Genomic DNA, 21,529 nt, shown 5'->3' on the forward strand with positions numbered 1-21,529 from the left:
CCTGTCATGGCACATCATTCCACTCATGACTATCCATGGGTTGCTTAAGGCAAGGGGTGAATAAAAGTAAAATACCTAGTTTCAGATTAGGGAATACACCACTGAGGATGATTATTTAGAGAGAAGTATGTTGACATCAGCTACCCTGGCAAAAAGCCATTGAAAACCAGAAATCTGGTCTGAGATGAATTACATCTGGCTGCTGGCCTTGGTCCATTTGCAGCAGTCTCTCTCCACTTACTGGCTCATTGCAAGATAAAGGATATTCGTGCTGCTACAATTCAGAGTGGAAGCTGGTTCCCAGCACAGAAAGACACAGGCATGTGCAGACTACCTGACTTGCAGACAATGTTCATATCCATAATTGATCATTTTTGTGATATAAATTATTGACGTGATAGCAAGCCTGTAATGGAACTTCTAAGCACAAGTTCTACTGTTAAAGCTCCCATGGCTGACAGCATATACAACTACAAGCCTGAGGAATCAGACCAGAAGTCATGTTTAACTTTAATAAATAGCTCACAAAGGCCATATAAATTTAGCAATTACTTTTACTAAAGGTTCTTCTATGAAGAAGCAGAATGGCAGATCAAAGTTTCCATGAGAGGAGGGAAACAAGGGAAACAAGGAACAGTTACACATCAGTTTGTTTGTTTTTTCATTTCCCAAATCTTGATGTCCAGATCATGGCTTTTCAGAAGCCAGAAGCACCATCTTTATCTACAGTTTTTATCTACAGCAGGTCATCTCCTGTCATGCAAATACTGTGAACTAATCTGATGATGATGACAAGAGCTGTCATTTGAAAACCAATAGTACAATTCTGTACTGCCACAATACTCTCATCCTAGGTAATAATAAATTGGCATTGATTGTCTTTGGAACAACCTGTCCATCTACGAAATTAAGTATGATTATTTAGGTAGATTAGTTTATTGCAAAGACAGGAAACAGCAATGTCAAAACTCAGGTCTCCCATTTCAGATCCATTCAGACATGTATACGTTTTCACCCATTGTGCAGATGTTTTCATTATTTGTCAATCCACAATGATTATTTAAATGTAAGTGGACCTTATTGCAAATGAAAAGAATTTACCAAAAAAAAAAAAAGGAGCAAAGAGAAGCTGGCTTCTTTAAAGAGAGATAATAAATAAAAAGGGTTTTATTTCAAAAGCAGTGAGGCAAATGTCTCTAAGTCAATGGGATCAACAAAAATGCTACTACATACTTCTGGTTGTTGCAAAACAGAGTCTGCACTACAAAGTACAGTTAACACTGTTACTGGACACCAAACAATCTAGAGAATTAGCCTTGCACACAACTAGTCAGTTTGTCATACTCCCCTTTCTTATTTATCCTGTGCAAAGTAGCTCTTCGTAGATTATGTCCCAAGATTCTAATTCTAAGTTCTAAAGACTGGTTACTTTTGGGTTCACATGAATTCTATCTTTACATTAAAAGCACTGGGAGCTTTTGAACTGCTGGCGCTTGAGGAATTCCCTTTCCAAGTTAAAATATTAATAAATAGTTAACCTAACTTAGTCATGCAAGACAGTTACAAAACAAAAGGTCATCTCAAATTTTTATAATAAAGGCAACTTGCATTCAAAATGAACTGTACCCCTTATGTTTTATTCAAAGGGTAAACAAGAATTAAACCCAGCTGTTTACTTGAATTACAAAAGTAACATGATTCAATATGAAAATAAGAAACTGTCTACAAATCTCTGACAGTAGTAAATTGCAATATACAATGCATACAGGAGTTATATAGAGCAACAAACTCTTGTACAAAACAAAAATATTTTAATACCTTTAAAATCGAATTTCTTTTAAAATCATTCATGAAAAAAGATTTGAGTCAGAATTCACATCTCAATTAATCAAGCCTCAGGCAGCTACATTACAGCTATTGAATATACAAAGTGACATTTTCTCTGTTTTACCAGTCATTTCAAACTAAAGTTTCCTCTCCTTTAGCATTCGTTAGTTCATTGACCATATTTCTCATGTTCTCAGATCCAAAGCTTTCTTCCATCATGAAAACTGAATCTGCTGAACTCCAGAGATCTAGGAAATGCAAAATAAAGTCAGATCAATTCAATAAATTACTTCAGATCCACACATATTTCACAGAGCACCCAAGTAGCAAAATGATGACTTCGAACTGTTTCTCTAGTTCAGTACTTCTGAATTGTGGCTGAGGGAAGTGGGACTATTTAAATGTTAATTGAAACAGAATTGATAGCTGCTGTACCTGTTGATAAGATGTTGTATAAACCATAACATTTTGCTGTTGGCCATCTGTAGTTATTAAACCTGCTGGCAACTGGTTAGCTAAGAAAGAAAGGAGAACAATCCAGTTAAGGCACCCATGCAGAATATACACTGATACCATTTAACATGTTCAACATTAAACAAAAAATTACGCCCAGCATATGATTATTACAACACCAGTTAAATAACACCAAATCAAGCTATTCTCTTGTGCACCACATTTTAAAAAAAGTAACACAGAGATACCAGATGTTAGTTAACAGACTCATGTAAAGACAAGAAACTTTGATCCAATAGTAAACAAACAGGAACACCACCTAATTCAGAAAGCAAAAAGATTATAAGAAAATGTGTAACACATCTAATCAAAACTATGAAGTTAACTTGCATTTTAGCTTTCAGCTAAGAATAAGACTAATCATCACAGTAGCTGCTTTCGCTGCTGAGATCTCAACCTCACATTACAAATTAGTATTTTCAGCCTGCTACACAGCATAGCTATTTTGCCATATAAAATTCACTTCAACAGGAATACGGTAGATGTTTCACCATGTCCAATGCTTTCTTGTAAGCAAACAGAGACCTTGCTCCTTCACAGACTAGTTGTGTTTGTGTTTGTTAAATACTCTTGGATACACAAACATGCACCCTATTCAGCTGCACAAGCCCTGTCCAGCACAACAAATCTGTCACATAATATGTACATTCCAGAGGGTGGGAGCAGCCACCAAGGAGGCTCTCTCTCTCGTGTCCTCACCAAGCAAATGTAGTATGATTTGGCTCCAGATTCAGATATGTATAACTGGGCTGGCTATTACACACCCTCCTCCCCCAGGTAGTACCTCCAACCTGGTGAAAATGCTATACAGGAAGGCCACAATTCCAATTGAATGGGACAGGCTGTACCACAGAGGGAAGTGAGCTGGAATCTCTTCCATGATTAGAGCTCCATTCACAGAACATGTTTCTACTGAGTTTCCAGGAATCCTCATGTTTCTCTGTTCAGCAGTTACCTCATTCAGCAGTCTCTTGATTCTCTGTACAATATAGGGAGATGAGATTGCCAAAGGAAAAAGGGGGAAATCTGCTCCACAAGCCAAGCTGCATACACCTAAATCTGGGTCCAATCCTAAATGCTTCAGATAAATACCTAACAGGATGCAGTATTACTTTAGGTCAACTATAAAAAACACTGTCCAACTGGTTCAACAGTGACTAGTCAGCATGGCTGTGTCACTTTCAGTATCAGAGCGAATGTGCCAGGAAGTGGGAAATGAAGAGTACAATTTGTACTTGTGTCCAGCTGTTGAGCTTCCCACAGACAAATCACTGGCCACTGTGTTGACAAACTCAATAGACCTTTGGCCTGATCCAACATGGCTCTTTCATGCTCTTAAGTACTGCCTGAGTTACAGCTAAGGCAGCTTTGAAGCAGTTTGAGCTTTATTAGATTATTCCTACTCCAAGTACTGCTTTCCTCAGCTCCACTAACTGTAAACCATCAGTTTTTATTTGTAGGCACTGAAAAGCATTTTACTATATGCAGAAAGCAAATACAGTTGGTCCTCCATACCCACAAATTCTTGACCCACGGTTTCAACCACCCACAGCTTGAAAATATTGGAAAAAAAGTATAGGTTTCAAAATGTCTTGTTGTAAACCTGTCTCACAAACAGTGGCATCACTATGCCTGGTGTCACTCCAGTGCAGGAGTTTCCAGTGGAGGGAGGGATCCAGTCTTGGTTGCCTCTCCCCACCTAGAGCAAAGACAGGGACAAGAGGACACCTGAACTGGGACCCCACTGATCCCCCTGGCCCTGCAGAAGAGGGGAGGAAGGGGTGCCAAAGGTGAGGCTGCCACTGCTGCCAGCACTCTTGCAACAGTTCTACCCAGCCTGATGCACCAAATGCCCCTCCCTGGCAGGTAATGCCAGATGCTGAGTCCTACCCCTCCCCCTCCTTCAGTTTTGATGATCCACTCTGGGGAGACAGCAGGAGGAAAGGGAACAGAAGGATACTGTATGTGGCAGCAGGTACAGAGGGGTGGTCGTCATCCTTCACTCCCACTCCTGCCCTCTCTGTCCTGGACCAGCTACCTGGCACTCCCCTGGCTGCCCCCTCTGCCATCCATCTGCTATGGCCTCTGGGTGTGGCTAGGCTGCCTGGGAAACCATGAAAAGGAGGTGCTGAAGGTGGTGGCAACAGTGATGGTCATAAGACTCCTCCCCTTCCCCAGAAGGAAAGGAGTCTGCGGCCACCACTACTGCCACCACCACCCTTTCCTAGCCCACCCAGCAGCCCTGCCAGACATACAAGGGACCACTGGGCAGCAGCAGCCATTCACCCCCACCAGCTGCTGCAGTGGGTGGACAAAAGAGGCACCATGTTGGTGAACCGAGATGGATGAGGGGGTCTTGAGACAGTCAGTGAGTGACTGTGCGCTCCACTGGGCATTCTCCACTCTCTGAGATGTCACCTAGTTTGGTCTGTACTCCCACACTCCTCCAGTGATAGATACCACTGCTCACAAATACTAGGTATGGTTCAAATAAATTAACAAACTCATTCCAAGCACAGGTGTTAAGTAATGCTAATACTACTTACTAAATGCTTCTTCTGTGAGCTCCTCACTGAGCCCGTCTGCTGTGGTAACTGTCCCTCCAATACCCTTTTCTCCTTTCATGGCCTTAAGAAAGAATACACAATGATTTGCATGCAAACACAATCACTTGCAACTGCATCCCATTCAAAGAAATATTTTTCCAGCTGTGCTGTGCTACAGTTCTCATCACTGCTATCCAGCATTGCTATTAGCTATGATGGCTATAGATGATGGGAATTTTAGACCAACACAGCTGGAAGGCCAGGCTGGGAAACGGAAGGTTAGATGCTTAAAGGATGTAACCAGTTAGATCAATTCAAATGACCATTTTTACAGGAACACTAAAAATTAATAATGTTCTGTAACTATTTTTCCCATCCTGCACCTCATGGATATTCAACCACCTTACTGTGTTAGAGACACATTACAAGTCAGCTGTAACATAAAATTCTGCAAATCATTGCAAATGGCATTCTGCAGGGATAAAAGAGATAACAAACCTCTCTGAACTTCTGTAGATATAACTTCAAAGGTTCAACATAGCTGTCAAATCCCAAGGTAGACATGGCAAAGAGAATATCCTCCCCATTTATAGTCTTTCGCTTTTCTTGGTGACACCTCTCACTTGCTTCTGACGTTATAAAGCTGATGAATTCGCTTACACACTCCTGTACACATTCCTTTGCATCTTTAGCAATCTAAAATATATTTACATGTAGTAAATCAATAATATTTCTCAATACAATCTGAATTAACACTCAAATAAATAGAACCAAGACTGGCAACAAAATTAAACATTAACAAAATTAATTAAACTTTAACACAATTAAACATTATGGACAATTAATCTCATAAAACCTGAATAAATAAAGTCCACAAAGTTTGGAGTCCCCCCACCTCCATATTACCAATTTACAAAACAATTTACTTCTTATTTTAAGAGCAGCATGCATTTTGTCACTGAAAACCTGTACATCCCCCTTGAGAGGAATAAAATAAACATATTTTGGTTAATACAGAGATGCAGAAGAACAGAGAACATGGTGCACTTCTTGTTTCCAGTGTGACACCATTTGAAGAAATTTTCACAATATCTGGCTTTAAAACATCTTTGAACAAAATACAAACATGTCTTCTAAAAAAAAAAAACCACCAAGCTTCATGGCCCTGTAAATGAACTGAGGAATGTCAGCAAAGCTTTCTTTCATGATATTACCTTTCCTGTTTGAGGTATGGCATTTTTCATTATCCTTGCCACATTTGCAATTGGAAGATAAATATCCTGTTCTCTGAAACTTTCTTTAGAGCCATTTGTGTCTTCATGGTCATTCATGCTGTCTTCTGTATCTAAGAACACACAGAGAGAAGTATTAACAGCCTACATTGGAACCACTTGACAGCCATATCTATATTCCTATATTATCAAGTCTGTCAAGGAGCCAATGGTCTACTTCTGCTTATTTCACAGCTTTCACCACAACCAGTAATACACTCTTTCTCCTGCAATCTTCTGTGCATTCTAAAAATATAGCCTCCTCTATCCTTTTTATCTACAACCTATTTTTTCTTTTTCTTTTTTCTTTCTTTTTCTCTTTCTTTCCTTCTTTTTCTTTTTCTTTTTCTTTCTTTCTTTCCTTTTTCCCTCTTTCCTTCTCTTTTTCTTTTCTTTTTCCTCTTTCTTCTTTCCCTCATTTTCTGCTTCATTTATGTTATTATGCTCCTTTTATTTTTAATTTTGTATATATAATTTCTATGTATCAAGGAAATAATTGAGGCATGTAAGTCTTGCTTTTTAATTTCAACTAAAAATTTATTTAAAAAAATAAATAAAAATATAGCCTCCTGGATCAGATTTTTAATCCCACAAAAATACATGGGGTTTACACATGAAGGCTGCAGCAGGAAAGAAAAATCCTAGATTGTGCTGATGTTGTACATGGCAGTACACTATCTGATCTAGGCCCCTAGAATTTGACCATAATAAAACTGCTATTAAAAACTCCTAAAAATTCTCTCATAATTATACTTAACATTTGAGCTCTTTTAAGTATGAAGGCTGATTTCTCCGACCTGATACCACTATTAAAGAATGTTTAAGACATTCTTTTCATAGATACAATGCTTCCTTAAAGATCTGCAAGGCCCAGAGGTAATAGTTCTAATGACAAAGTATGACCAAGTATTTTATCAGACAGCTGTATTATTTTGACTACTGTATATACTCGACTGTAAGTCAACCTCATATATAAGTCGTGGGCAAGTTTTGGGGCCAAAATTATGGATTTTGATATGACCCATGGACAAGTCAAGGGTAAAACCTAGGGGCATGAAACAAAGGATCTGAAGTGGATGAACCAAAGGAAAACAATGCCAAAGAACTTAACAAAATTCCAGCAGGCATAACTATTTCTGCTCATACTAAAGGCTGGATGGATAAGAGACTAGACGGGGGTCAATGCTTCCAATGCGGATTAAACTCTTGCATTTCACCATATATAATATAGAGAGTTAAAATACAGTACTTACATTGATCCATGGATAAGTCAACCCAGGTTTTTTGGGTCCATTTTAACCTAAATTTCTAGACTTAAACATGAGTATATACAGTATTGTTGTTTTAGACTGATAATTCAGGGTTGCTGTTGTTTTTTCACTTTATAGCAAATCACCTCCAGTGCCTTTGTGAGAATTTATAACTATTAAAACTACTTAAACATTCAGTATGCACATTTTTATAGCAAGGATGGCAAACACCTGGGTTTCCAGATGGCGTTGGACTGCACATCTCATTATCCTTTGCCACTGGCTATGGCTGATGAGAGTTGCAGTTCAGCTATATAAGGAAGGTCACCATGTGCCCATAGTTTTATAGAAAGGCAGCTTTCTATTTTAAAGAAATCCCATAATCAGTTAAGAGTATAGCGCTTCTAACCATAAATGTTAAGCTCATTTCAAGTTCAACAAAACCAGAGAGCACCGCTACAAAAGTGGGACATCAAAAATCTGGCAATTTATCAAAAACCACCACAGCATCTAACTTAGTTTAATGTATTAAATTCTGCAGATATATTTAAATGTTTACTTGAATAAAATGGTACAGTGGTACCCCGGGATACGAATTGATCGCGTTACGAAATTTCCGGGGTACGAAAAAGTTAGCTTGGAAAAAACTGTTCCGGGTAACGAAAGATTTTTCGGGTTACGAAATTTTTTTCGGTGTGTTTCGGCGCTTTTTGGTACCACTGTAGTTCAAAAATGTTTTTGTTCTAAGTACTTTTAACACCAGCAATGGATACTTAATGGAAGAACTCATAAAATTCTTTAAGTATAAACAGAGTGGAGCTGGGGAGCATCCAGTCTGAAATGAATCATTCCTAAATGGATAAATGCTTCTGATCAATCAAACTCAGATGGTGCAGAAGCAAGCAAGGAGTATAAGGTAGGATGTAGATGGTCATAGGCCAAAGGGCTATGAGGGGAAATGAACATGCCACAGATATCTGGAGAAGTAAACTGTGTTGTGTGTATACATATGCTAATACCAGAGAAAAGATGAAAGGGGAAATTTAGGTCATTCCCATCAAATCCAAGATGTCAGTGTGGCTTTTAAAATGAATCAAAAGAAAAAGCTTCCTTCCAAAAATCAAATCTCCTTAGCAGATGACAACATAAGACAGAGAAACAGGAGGATTTTGCTCCACCAGCAATATCAATTCTGCTGGCAAAAGGACACCACCAGATATACCCGAGTGACCTCTCATTGGTCCGGCACTTACCCTCATGAGGCTGTATCACATAGTGACTACCACCAATGTAATCTCCAGCAATTCCCAACTGAGAAGCATCTGTTGTAGAATTATCACCATCCATCTGGAATAAACAAAGGGGTTTTTAAATAATCTACTTTTTATTACATACTGGCCTGCATCCTGTTCAGAAGTCACAATATCAGAGTTGCTGGGAATTCATGTTTATGGTCACGAAGAACTGAACATGACTCTAAAAACCTATCTGTGTAGCCTGGCAGTGCCCCCAACCAAAGCACTTCTGAGGCATTGGAGAGCATCATACTGGAAAATAACATCCTCAAAATACTCGTTTACAGGGTTGCCTTGAGAGAAGCAATTGAGGCAGATTCCAGGGGTCACTCCAGCTGCCTGTTCTCAAGGCACCCTGTGATTGAACACATGCTTTGGACATAATTTTCCATTAGCCCATCTCCAGAGCTGAAGAAACATTTTGGTCAGGGCACTGCCAGGCTGCGAAGATGGGGGGGGGGGGGTGTCAATTCTAACTATGTGGATGGTGCAATATCTCTGTCATCATTCGTAAAAACCTGAGTAAATATTTATTTCTGATCCAAGTAATTAAATTAGCTTTAAATACATAAAGAGTATTACAACCCATCCACCTCTAAACTTTGATTGATCCTGGCTGCCTATCATTAAGTAGCCTGTTCAGGGAAAAACTTCTGTTGTTCATGCATTCATTTAATATAAATCTGACATCAATTTATCATCCAAAATAATATTTTTTATATCTTACTCAATCTTGTAAACTCTAGATGTGCTTGCTATGCTGGCTGAAGATGATGGGTATAGTAGACCAATATCTCTGGAGGGTACCAGCTTGGGAAAGGCTACTTTATAAAGTCTTATTCAATCAGATGAGCCAGAGTGATGTAATTGGTTTCAGCAGTGGACTATGATTCTGGAGACCAGGGTTTGAATCCCCACTCGGCCATGGAAAACAACAGGGTGACCTTGGGCATGTCACATTCTTCAGCCTTTGAGGAAAGCAAAGGCAAACCTTGTCTGAACAGATCTTGCCAAGAAAACCCTGTGATAGGGTTCACCAAACAACCTGAAGACATAATAACAAATTCAACCAGATGCCTGCCAAATTTGATGGCCATGCTGGCAGATGATGGGCAGTGCAGTCAAGATATCTGGCGGATACCTGTTTGGGGAAGGCTACTTCCTATCTGTGGAAAAAAGAAATCTATTTTGTTTCTTCTTCTAAAGCTCTCCCCAAAAGAAAAAGGTAATGAAAGTCTTCACATTACACATGCAAAGGTGGTTCAAATACACACCAAAGGTTAAACTTAAATCTGGGGTAAGATTGGAATGACCTACCTAATAATTACACAAAGAACTACTTCTGTGAGTACTATGTTCTGTATAATACTTCTATGAAATCATCAAAAATACCTCACAATAACAATGCTCTGTTTATTTCTGTTAAATGTTGACTTGTTCAGATTATCTCTTTCATGCTTTTGCTCTGCTTCATAATAAGCATCAGGTCAAAATAAAATCTGTAGTGCCAGTTTTATAAGTAAGAATAGTGACACGTTCTGAATTATGTTATGAAGTTTAACAAATGGGATTTGGTATAAGAGGACCCAGCCACACGATGCAAGTTCTCATGTCCTACAAACCATAACTTTAATTTGCTCCCCTGTATCATTGCTGGCAGTATGACAACTCTTATCCTAGAATCCAACACTGAGAGCTCTGTATCACAGACATTTAATTTGGAAAGTTCTATTTCTGTTTCAGTGTTAAGATTTATATGTTCAGCGTGTTTCAAATAATTTATTCTACCCAAACTTTAAGCCTTTAATTATCTTTTTGAGTAAGTTTACCTTCTAAAAGTCACTGTCAAACTTTCCATTTTCCTATCACAAATAGCTACAGTTATATGGTGCTATTCTATAGTGGCTCACTTTTAACTTTAATCGGGCTGTAACCCCACCTTGATCCGCAGGGAGAGGCAGGGAAATATAAATAAAAATTTGTTATTATTATTATTATTATTATTATTATTATTATTATTATTATTTAAGAGACCATTTTGGAGGGGGGAAATCCATAGGCATTGTATTCATCTGTATTCAAATTTCATGGTCAGGTTTTCTCTACTGACTTATATCAGAGCAAGATCAGTAAAGAGAAAAGAAAAATATACACATGTGGGTGCATGTTTTTATGTTTGTAAGTACATAGTGTGGTGTTAGGTGCTGTGTAACAAGTGTCTCTGGTATTGCTTTACAAAAATATCTAAATATAAAAACTACAATCTTAGTAAAAATTAAGAGTGCACTGACTTTTGCACAGCTCAGGGACGTAGCCAAGGGGGGGTTCTTGGGGTCCGGACCCCCCCTTCCATTAGAAAAATGAATGGTGCGTACTGCTGCGTCGCTGCGCCCAAGCCCCATTATAATGGTGGCACTTAGTCTGGACCCCCCCCCTTCCTAAAATCCTGGCTACATCCCTGCACACCTCCAAGAATAAGAAGCAGCCTGCATCTCATCTTCAAAGTACTTAAAAATCCAAATGTGAACACAGGATACCATCTAGCAAACACCAAGTTTTGAGAATCTACTGGCAATTCACTTCATTTGTTAGATTTCCAGGGATAGCTAAGTGTCTTGCAACAGCAAGAAATCTTGTGGCATCTTTAAGATCTTTAAGGGTAAGAAGGTGTTGTTGTTTTTAATCCTTGTAGCTTTTGTGTATACCGGTGTGTGTGTGTGTGCATGCCTTCAAGTTGCCTACAACTTCATTGGGTTTTCTTAGGCAAGGAATCCTCAGAGGTGGTTTTGCCAGTTTGTTCCTCTGACATACAGCCTCCAGCAACTGGCATTCATTAGTGGGCTCCCATCCAAGTATTAATCAGAGCTGATTGTGCTTAGTTTCCAAAATCTGGCAGGATCTGGCATCTTTAGGGAATTTAGGCCATTCTGTACCTTACAAAAGCTTATGCCTGATTTTAAAGGGAACCACAAGACTCCCTGCTATTTTTGATGGCAATGTATCTACTTGTTTGATGGCATTATCGAGAAAGCTCTATATATACTATAATTCGTGCTCTGATAGTTCACATCATGTATAGGAAGCTCAGAAATGTATGTATAATGATGGTACTCATCTACAGCTGTCAGACTAGCACCAAGATTCTAAAAACTAGTTATGGTTATACAAATGATGTTGGCCTGGATGCAAATGCAACAACAAACTTTACCAATACAACAGCAAATTTTGCATCCAGCCAGCTTGAACATTTCGCCTTCTTTTTCTGACACTCTCACTAGTAGGGTAAAAGCTTTTGCTTCCATTTCTGATTTTGCTGTGTCAAACTATGGAGTGTGAAAATAGGTCAGTACTGAACTACACGTTATTATGCTGGCTTGTTATCACTAACCATAGTTAACTTAATATTAAAGCATGGATGATATGCTACACTGGTGTTAATCTAGGAGGAGTTCTCCTCAATCGCACTAGAAAAGGACAGTGAACACACAAACCAGTTGTTGGCCCAGATTTATTCTTATAACACTAAGCTATATTGGCCAAAATCTTTTGCTGTAGACAGCTTACTGCTTTGAGTACTTTTATTGGCACAAAGACTAGATACAAATGTTAATGACTAAATAACTGGCAACAATTTGATCAAAGCTATCAGCAACATTCAACTAAGGTTAATAATAATAATAATAATAATAATAATACAATGTAGCTAAAAATCACAAGTCACTCACCTAATACATTTCTGACATTAAAAGTTACCAGTTGAGGTAATGGGGGAAAGAGAAAAAAAAAACTAAGAGAAAGAAAACACCTGGCAACTAGGAGCATTATGTCCTTGAACAAAGACTGCTTTTTGAAAGAAGCAACTTGTACTCCAAAAGAAAAAAAAGCTCCAACCATTAAGAGGTGGAGTAATGTTTTATGCAAGAGTCCTACTGATCAATCCTTGCAAGGAGGCATGTTTAACAGATGCAAAAACAGTCAAGCTATTTAATTCTATATGTACAATTAAGACTACAAGAATCACAGCACTGCTGTCACCTAAAGTTAGAACTATAAATATTTGCACAAACACCATCATGCAGGTATTCGACATTTGTTGCTGTTGTGTGCCATCAAGTCATTTCAGAATTACGGCGACCCTGTAGATCCTATCTTGGCAACATTTATTCAGAGGGACTTTGCCTTTGCTCTCCTCTGAGGCTGAGAGAATGTGACTTGCCTAGGTTGCCCAGTGAGTTTCCATGGCTGAACAGCGATTCAAACCTTGGCCTTAAGTTGTAGTCCTGTCCAACGCTCAAACCACTATACCACACTGGCATTAATATTCCGTATATTACCTCCAAATTCATGTAATGCACATTATATGTATAATTATATGTCTGGGTAAAATTAATGCAAGTGTCTGGTGTCAACAAAATTATTCTGCACACACACACACACACACGGACAAGGCAACATGAAAAACAACACAGGGCAGATGTGACATTCCTCTAGAATACAGCACATGACGATGACCTGCATTACTGAGCTGTTAGAAATCCAGGATCTCACTGATAACAGGTCTTTTCTGAAAAAACAATTATTTTAATCTCCAAAAGAGAACCAGAAGACCTTCAAACACCCACTCAAAGGTATCAGATAAAGTAGCAGACAAAGTCTTACTATTTGATTCCTACATCAGTAAAATAATACAGGTGAAGAATGCAAAGGAAAAATACAGTTGGCCCTTCAGATCCATGGGAGTTCTGTTCAGGATCCCTTGTGAATGCAAAAAATGCTAATGATTATACCCCACATTATTAAATAGTGGCAATGTGAACATGCACACTTCATCCTGTCCACATTCAAGTCACCCTCATTTAATAATATGGCAATCCACAGATTATCAAATTTGTGGACCCGAAGAACCAACTGTGCAGCTAATTTTCACCTTGAGAGTCACATGTCAGAAACATCAAGGTACATAATTTGTAGACAGTGGAAGGAATGTTGCTGGACTGTAGTGACCTAAGGTAGTGAGAAGGGGCTGAAATGTTATTTTGTACTTGGTAATTCTTATCAAATCTCTTGTAACCAATACAGCAGTATTTTGTTTGCCTACATTCAGCAGCTTCCTAGACATTTTGGATCCTTACCTCAAACTCAATCTATTACCGCCAACAAACATGTTAACTGCAAATTATAAAATACACACAGTCATTACAGCAATTCCTTGGCTTTTTGTTACTTTTTGGTTCATTTTGGTTACTGCTCTGAAAAAAGACTAGATCTGATTGAAAATGCATCCAGTTGTAGCAAGATTTTAATGAGCTAGATTGGTTACAGTACAGCTACTCAGCATATATTACTAACACATATCAGATTTCCTTCATCTAATTTAGTCTTTTGGGCTGCAATCCTATACTTAGTGCATGACCCACTCAACTTAAATTGGGCTTGCTTCTGAGTAGCCATGCATATGATTGCACAATAAGTCACTCTAGAACTACGCTAGGTATGTCAAAAATAAAATTATTTCAGATGTATTCTTTCTTATGTATTTTACTGACTGGTATTTTTGTTATGCTTGCCATATCTGTTACAGAATTTGCAGTGTCCTGTGTACTCAATGTTCCTACAAATAGTACTGTGTACATCTACACTACTGAAACTATACAGCAAGTCAGATAATAGGTACATTTACCAATCAGCAAGTGTGACATGGTCAGGCCCAAGCCTTAAATAAAAAGTACTTTCAAGATCTTGAACATCAGCACACCTACTTAATCGTTGTTGTGTGCCTCCAAGTCACTTTTGATTTACGGCAACTCTAAAGGCGCATCTATCAGAGTTTTCTTGGCACATTTCTTCAGAGGGAGTTTGGCACTGCCATCCTTTGAGGCTGAGAAAGTGTGACTTGCCTAAGGTCACCCAGTGGGTTTTTATGCTTGAATCAGAATTGAATCGTGATCTCCAGAGTTATAGTCCAATGCTCAAACCACTACCCCACACTAGACTCTCATATTTCCTTAAATTAAACCCTGAACCCGCCCTGGGTCCAGTTTGGGAGAAAGGTGGCATATAAAATAAAATAAAATACAGTTGAATAAGTTTTTTATTCATCTGGCATTCACAACCCCTCCTTACCTAAATAAAAAGATACATCTAAAAGGAGAAACACATGTTGCTCCCCAAGAAAACAAAATAAATATTTTAAAATGGGCAAATCCACACAACAACTCGAACTGCTTTGAAAAATATCTCAAAATACTTTTTGTCTAGCCTGAACCAAACAACTGGTGGCTCAAATGTGACAAACGCAAGATGAATAGCATCCCCTTTCCAAAAGCTACAGAAGCCCTCAGTAGGAGCTAGGAACCTCACACTTTTGATTCACACAAACCCACTCGCTGTGTGCATGCATTTCCCAATGAGGAAGGTCAAATCTGCAGTTACAACAAAATGTCAATCTGCAGTTTTGTACATACCCTGTAAGACAGCTTTCTCAAGATTTCCACACACACCCCGTCTATACCCATGGCTTCAAGATAGTTCTATTATACAGGGACAAGGAGACTTAGCAAGGAAAAAGTGAACATGGCTCAATGTTATGGAATTCTGGGGTTTACAGTTTGTTGTGTCACCAGACCTCTCTGACAGAGAAGGCTAATTGCATCACAAAACTACAATCCTTAGAATTCCATCAAATGGAGCTAAGACAGTTAAAACAGAGTCAAACTAGATTATTTCTCTTGTGTGGATGCAATTTAGGAAGAAGAGCAGAGAAGTAAGACCACACACGTAAGACCCATAACAAGTCAGGAGTTAAGGGGTCACGTCTGAATGAGTGAGGTCCTAGAAAAACCACCCACTCACCCATGGTCATGAAATGACATCCAGCATTAAACCACTTTCATGTTCCTAGGTGTCCAGATCAGGTGAAGCAAGACAAAAACAGGAGCTCCTCCAATTGAGGGTGGGTGAGAGAAGCCACTCTTTGAGCCAATCTCCAAACACCCCCCAACCCACTGAACATATTCTTGTAGAAAAGGCATCTAGGAGGGGAGATCACAGAGGAACAGCACCCATACAACCAACTGGATTTCTAAAGACTAGGCAGGCCGCTCCCACAATATTAGTGAATCAACCAGGCTTCAGGAAAGCCAGATGGGGTGGAAGATATGGGAAGGGATTACCCAGAAACAGACAGAAACCCATCTGCAGAAATAGACACAACTCTAGCATGGGAGGAGGGGAAAGCAAGGGGTTTTATTCATGGCGGGGAGGGGGAGATAGAGAGGCAGAAGTGGAAGAACAATCAACAATCCAAGATATGCAGATGACACCATAAAACTAGCAGAAAATATCTAAGATATAGAAAGACAGCTGTGTTAGTCTGGTAAACCAGTGTGCAAAGAGATCTTGTAGCACCTTTGAGACTAAGTGAAAGTGAGAAGCTGGTAGCATGAGCTTTCATAGAGTTGAGCCTACTTCCTCAGCTGCTGAAGAGGTAGTCTCAAATCTAGGAAAGCTCGTGCTACCAGTTTGTTTCAGTTAGTCTCAAAGGTGTCAAGATCTCTCTGCATGGAGATATGGAAAGATTATTGAAGAAGGTTAGGGCAAGTTTACAGGTGAACATCAAGAAAGTAAAAAATTATGACCAAAGACAATCTACATAATTTTAAAGTAAATTATGAAGAGACTGAAATAGCCCAAGGTTTTCCATCAATCAGCACTGAGTGCAATCAAGAAATCAGAAGAAGACTAGAACTTGGAAGGGCAACTATGAAGGAAGTAGACAAAATCTTGAAGCATAAAGATATTAAATGCTCAAGTTAAGATTGTCCATGCCATCCTATTTCCCATTTCTATGTATGGTTGTGAAAGCTAGAAAATAAAGAAAGCCGATAGGAAGAAAATCAGTTCATTTGAGAAAAGTGCTGAGGATACAATGGGCTGCTAAAATGACCAATGGATGGATGCTAGAGCAGATCAGGCCTGCACTATCCCTGGAAATAAAGATGACTCAGATGAGATTGTCCTATTTTGGCCACATCATGAGAAGAAAGGACTTGCTAGAAAATACTACACTTGTCCCTCCATATTTGCTAGGGTTAGGGGCACAAGACCCCCATGAATATGGAAAAACAGCAAATAACAAAAACACCATGTTTTTACTGAGAGGACACCTCTCTAGGAATCTCTAGGTCCTCCAGGTCAATTCTGTGGTCAATGTCCAACAGACACTGACCATAGAACTGCGCTGGAGAAGCTACAAATGCCTAACAGAGTATTCTCTCTAGGAATCTCAGTCTAGGCCTTTCAGGGCAACCTTTAGTTAAAGTTAACCACAGAGTTGTGCTGGAGGACCTAGATATTCCTAGAGAGAAGATATTAACCAAATCCATGAATAATCAAAGCCGCAAATATGGAGGGATGACTGTATAATGCTTGGTAAAGTGGAGTGCATTAAGAAAAGAGGAAGACCACATTCCAGGTGAATGGATTCAGAGAAGCCACTGCCATGAATCTGCAGGAGCTGAGCAGGGCAGTTGAGGACAGGGCGAATGGGGACCTGTCTACACTGCAGAAATAATGCGCTTTGACCCCAATTTAAGTGCTGTAGCGTCACCCTACGGAATTTCATAAGGCCTTTAAGTCTTCTCTGCCAAAGAGTTTGCCTGCATTGTTGTTGCTGTTGTGTGCCTTCCAGTCGTTCCTGATTTATGAGGACCCTAAGGGGGTCTTCTTGGCAAGATTTGTTCAGAGGTTTGCCACTGCCTTCCCCTGACTCACCAAACGACAATGCCTAGGATTTTGTAGAGTGGCGTCATGGCAGTTCAAGTAATGTTAAACGGCATTTATTTCTCCAGTGTCAACGCACCCTTGGTGGTCTCTCTCTCTCTCTCTCATATTCATGGGGTCCACTAGAAGGGAGTTGACAACAACAACAACAAAGCAGAGAGAATTCAAAAACAGAGCTGTGTTAGCCTGCAAAACAAAACAGAGAGGCAGACCAAGAAGGGCGGCTGAGGCTTGGAAAGGAAAGGGGTGCTGCTGCTCATCTCCAGGAGGCTCCATGGGGTCCCCGCTATCTCCTGCCTAACACATCCCCCCCCCCAAAAAAAAACATATTGCAGGCTAGGAAATTTGGGAGAGAAAGGGTGACTAAGAGGCCTGGGAGCAGGATGACCAGATGTCCTAACCACAAAGGAGGACAAAGCACCTCAAAACAGAGGGCGTGCGAGAAAAACAACAGCAAGAGGCCATTCCAAAATAAAAAAGCTAAAAATGCCCATAGAAATGTTTGTGCTTCTTAGTCATGCTCAAAATGGAAGACATTCGAGAAAAATGGAGGACACTCAGAAATAAGAGCAGAAACATTAACGTAAGTATAAACTAATGCTTTTTAGCAATGTCCAAAATGGAGGACATTTAAAAACAATGGAGTACACTCTGAAATAAAAGCCAAAAACACTAATTAATGCTTCTTAGCCATGCCCGAAATAGAGGACACTGAAGAAAAATGGAGGACACTCCAAAACAAAAGCCAAAAGCACTAAGGTAAATATCAAACTTGTGCTTCCTAGCCATGCCCAGAATGGAGGATGTTCAAGAAAAATGGGGGCGACTGACATTTTAAAAAAAGGCCAAAAACCACTATCCTAAATATAAAGTAATGCTTGTTAGCAACAGCCGAGAAAAAAATGGAGGACACTCAAAAAATGGAGGACATTTTGAAAGCCAAAACCCCCCAATGACCTAAATATCAAACTCATGCTTCTTTAGCCATGAGTCAAATGGAGGACATTTCTGGAAAATGGAGGACATCCTGACATTTTCTTGAGATGCCAAAAAACACTAACCCAAATATAACATAATATATAAAATATCTAATATAAATAAAATAAATAATATATACATAAAAATATAAAACATAAAAATAAATATAAAAATATAAAATATAAAATAACAAAATAAAAACCACGAAATAACCTAAATATAAAATAAATATAAAATAATATAAAATATAAAAAACATTAACCTAAATATCAAACTCATGCTTCTTTATCCATGCCCAAAATGGAGGACGTTATAGAAAAATGGAGGACACCCCGCCATTTTTGAAAAGGGGAAAAAACACAAGCCTAAATATATATATATATATATATATATATAACCTAAATATAAAAATATATAATATATAATATATATAAAATAATACATATATATAATATAAAAATAAATATAAAAATATAAAATGTAGAATATATATATATATATATAAAAACCTAAATGTAAGATATAAAATAACCTAAAATATAAAATACAATATAAAACAAATATAAAATATAAAAACCACTAACCTAAGTATCAAAGTCATGCTTCTTTTGAGCCATGCTCAAAATGGAGGACGTTTCTGGAAAGCAAGGGGGGAGAAAGGAGGACGTGCCTGGGCCGCCCTGGGGAGGGGGTCACACTCTCTCAGCCTCCCCTCTCATCATGGACGACGACCCCCCCTCCTCCTAATAATAACAACAATAACATTTATCCCTATCCCTTCTCTGTGCGCAACGCAGAGGCCCCAGAATGCCTGCCTCTCTCTCTCCCCCCTCTGTGCTCCATAGAGACAGGGAGACATAGTACAAAGCGAGCCGGCCTGGCCCTGGCTCCTTCTTTCCTTCCTTCCCTCCCTGCCTCCCTTCCTTCTCCTCTCCTTCCTGGCGCCCTAGTCCTCGGCGTGGCGGCGGCGGCGCAGGCATCGGCGGAGCCCGGGGAGGGGAGACGGACATTTCATTCGAGCCCGCAGTGAAACCCGGTTACCAATCATTGGCCGGAGCCAGGCACAAACCTCCACTGCGGCCCTGGTTGGCTCCCTCCGCAAATCGGCTGTGTTTGGTTGGACAGAAAATGGCTGCGAAGGAACCAGTCCCAGCGCGGAGCTCCGCTTCCCGCACTAGGCCTCCCCTCCCTCCGCAACGCCTCCAGGCCCCGGCCCCGCCCGCCCCGAGCAGCAGAGAGAGAGAGAGAGCAGCAGCCAGGGCTCTTCCCTTCCCGCAGCCCCGCGTGCGGCCCCCGCTCCCGCCTCCTCGGGCCTCCAGGGAACAACCGCCGGCAGCAGAGGCCTAGTCGCCCCCGAGGCGCTGCGGGAGTAGTTGGCCGACGGCTGGCTCGCTCCCTGAGGGGGCCCAGGCCTTTCCAGCCCCCGCCACAGGCCCCGAATAAAGACAATGCCATAGGGATAGTCACAACAACAGTTATAATATATGGCCTGGATAGTAACAACAACAACAACAACTATTATATAACTTGAAAGCACCCGTATTGTCATGGGTCCAAAGTACACTGAGGAGACAATACAGTAACAACAACAACAACAATTATATCATTCGCAGGCACACATATTGTCATCATGGGTCCAAAGTACACTGAAGAAACAATACAGTAAACAACAAACATATGACTTGAATAGTAATAGTAACAATAACAACAACAACGATTATAAGATATGGCCTGAATAGTAACAACAACAATTATATGACTTGAATAGTAACCACATCATCAACAACAACTATATGACTTGAAGGCACCCGTATTGTCATGGCTCCAAAGTGCACTGCAGAAACAATACAGTAACAACAACAATTATGGTATATGACTTCAGTAGTACTGACAATTATAATATATGACTTGAATAGTAACAACAACAACTATGTGACTTCAAGGCACATATGTTATCATTGGTCCAAAGTACACTGCAGAGACAATACAATAACAACAACAATTATATGACTTCAGTAGCAACAACAACAACAATTATAATATATGACTTGAATTGTAACAACAACAACAACTATATGACTTCTAGGCGTGCATAGTATCATTGGTCCAAAGTACACTGCAGAAACAATACAGTAACAACCACAACAACAATTATAATACTGTATATGACTTGAATAGTTATAACAACAATTATAATATATGACTTTTATAATAAGAGTAACAACAACAATTATAATATATGACTTGAAGGCACATGTATTATCATCATTGGTCAAAAACAGTTTGAGACTGCTTTAACAGCCCTGTAATAATAATAATGATAATAAACAATAACAACTTTAACTGGCCTGTAACAAAAATAACAATAATAAACATATATGACTTGAATAATGCATTATTATTATTATATATGACTTTGAAAGCACACTTCTTCTTTTTCTTCTTCTATGACTTGAACACCCATGTATTATCACCATTGGTCCAAAACACAGTGCAGAAATAATCCAGTTTGAGACCACTTTAACTGTACTGCAATTATTATTATTAATAACAACAAGTATTATATATGACTTAAAGGCACACATATTATTGTTATTATTATTATTATTATTATTATTATTATTATTATTAGATTTGAAGGCAGGTATATTATCATCATTTGTCCAAAACACATTGCAGAAATAATCCTGTTTGAGATCACTTTAACTGCTCTGTATTATTATTATTATTATTATTATTACAGGGTAGTTAAAGCGGTTTCAAACTGGATTATTTCTGCAGGGTGTTTTGGACCAATTATGATAAATATTGTTTAATAACAGTAACAAATAATAACAATTACTTAATAATAATAAAATAAAACAATGTCTTCCCCCCATGCCAGTCAACAACAACAAACACAACAGCAATAATAAATGACTTGAAGGCACACATTGTTGTTGTTGTTGTTATTATTATTAATTACTTGAAGGCACATGTATTATTATTATTATTCAAAATATAAAAAACCCTCTATAAATACAGTTTAATAGGAGATTAGAGTTTAGCAATAGATTAGTAACCAAGGC

At 39.0% G+C, this 21,529-nt stretch overlaps 2 protein-coding genes across 4 annotated transcripts in view; one reads left to right on the forward strand and one right to left on the reverse strand.

The window, feature by feature from the left end:
• The window catches only part of TXNRD1 (thioredoxin reductase 1), a 170,157-nt gene that overhangs the window by 45,154 nt on the left and 103,474 nt on the right, over positions 1-21,529 (forward strand). The gene's annotated exons all lie outside the window — the stretch shown is intronic.
• Positions 1,150-19,684, reverse strand: NFYB (nuclear transcription factor Y subunit beta). Of its 3 annotated transcripts, none has more exons than XM_042469799.1 (7): positions 19,531-19,684; positions 8,661-8,754; positions 6,101-6,231; positions 5,385-5,582; positions 4,887-4,968; positions 2,263-2,342; positions 1,150-2,075 (listed from the first exon to the last, which is right to left on the reverse strand). In XM_042469799.1, exons 2-7 carry the CDS (start codon positions 8,752-8,754, stop codon positions 2,043-2,045), a joined length of 618 nt encoding a protein of 205 aa, XP_042325733.1. In that variant the 5' UTR covers positions 19,531-19,684; the 3' UTR covers positions 1,150-2,042. The 3 variants fall into 3 exon arrangements, with proteins under 3 accessions (XP_042325733.1, XP_042325734.1, XP_042325735.1); XM_042469800.1 differs by lacking the exon at positions 19,531-19,684 and adding an exon at positions 19,046-19,459; XM_042469801.1 differs by lacking the exon at positions 19,531-19,684 and adding an exon at positions 14,462-14,615.

Source organism: Sceloporus undulatus, chromosome 5 (assembly GCF_019175285.1).
Source record: "Sceloporus undulatus isolate JIND9_A2432 ecotype Alabama chromosome 5, SceUnd_v1.1, whole genome shotgun sequence".
NCBI lineage: Eukaryota > Metazoa > Chordata > Lepidosauria > Squamata > Phrynosomatidae > Sceloporus > Sceloporus undulatus.

Coding starts and splice junctions, on each gene's coding strand:
- NFYB (XM_042469799.1), bottom strand. CDS start 8,754: ATGGATGGTGATAATTCTACAACAGATGCTTCTCAGTTGGGAATTGCT. Junction 2,343..4,886: donor GCTCACAGAAGAAGCATTTA/GTAAGTAGTATT, acceptor TTTCTTTCTTAG/CTAACCAGTTGCCAGCAGGT. Junction 2,076..2,262: donor ATACAACATCTTATCAACAG/GTACAGCAGCTA, acceptor TGCATTTCCTAG/ATCTCTGGAGTTCAGCAGAT.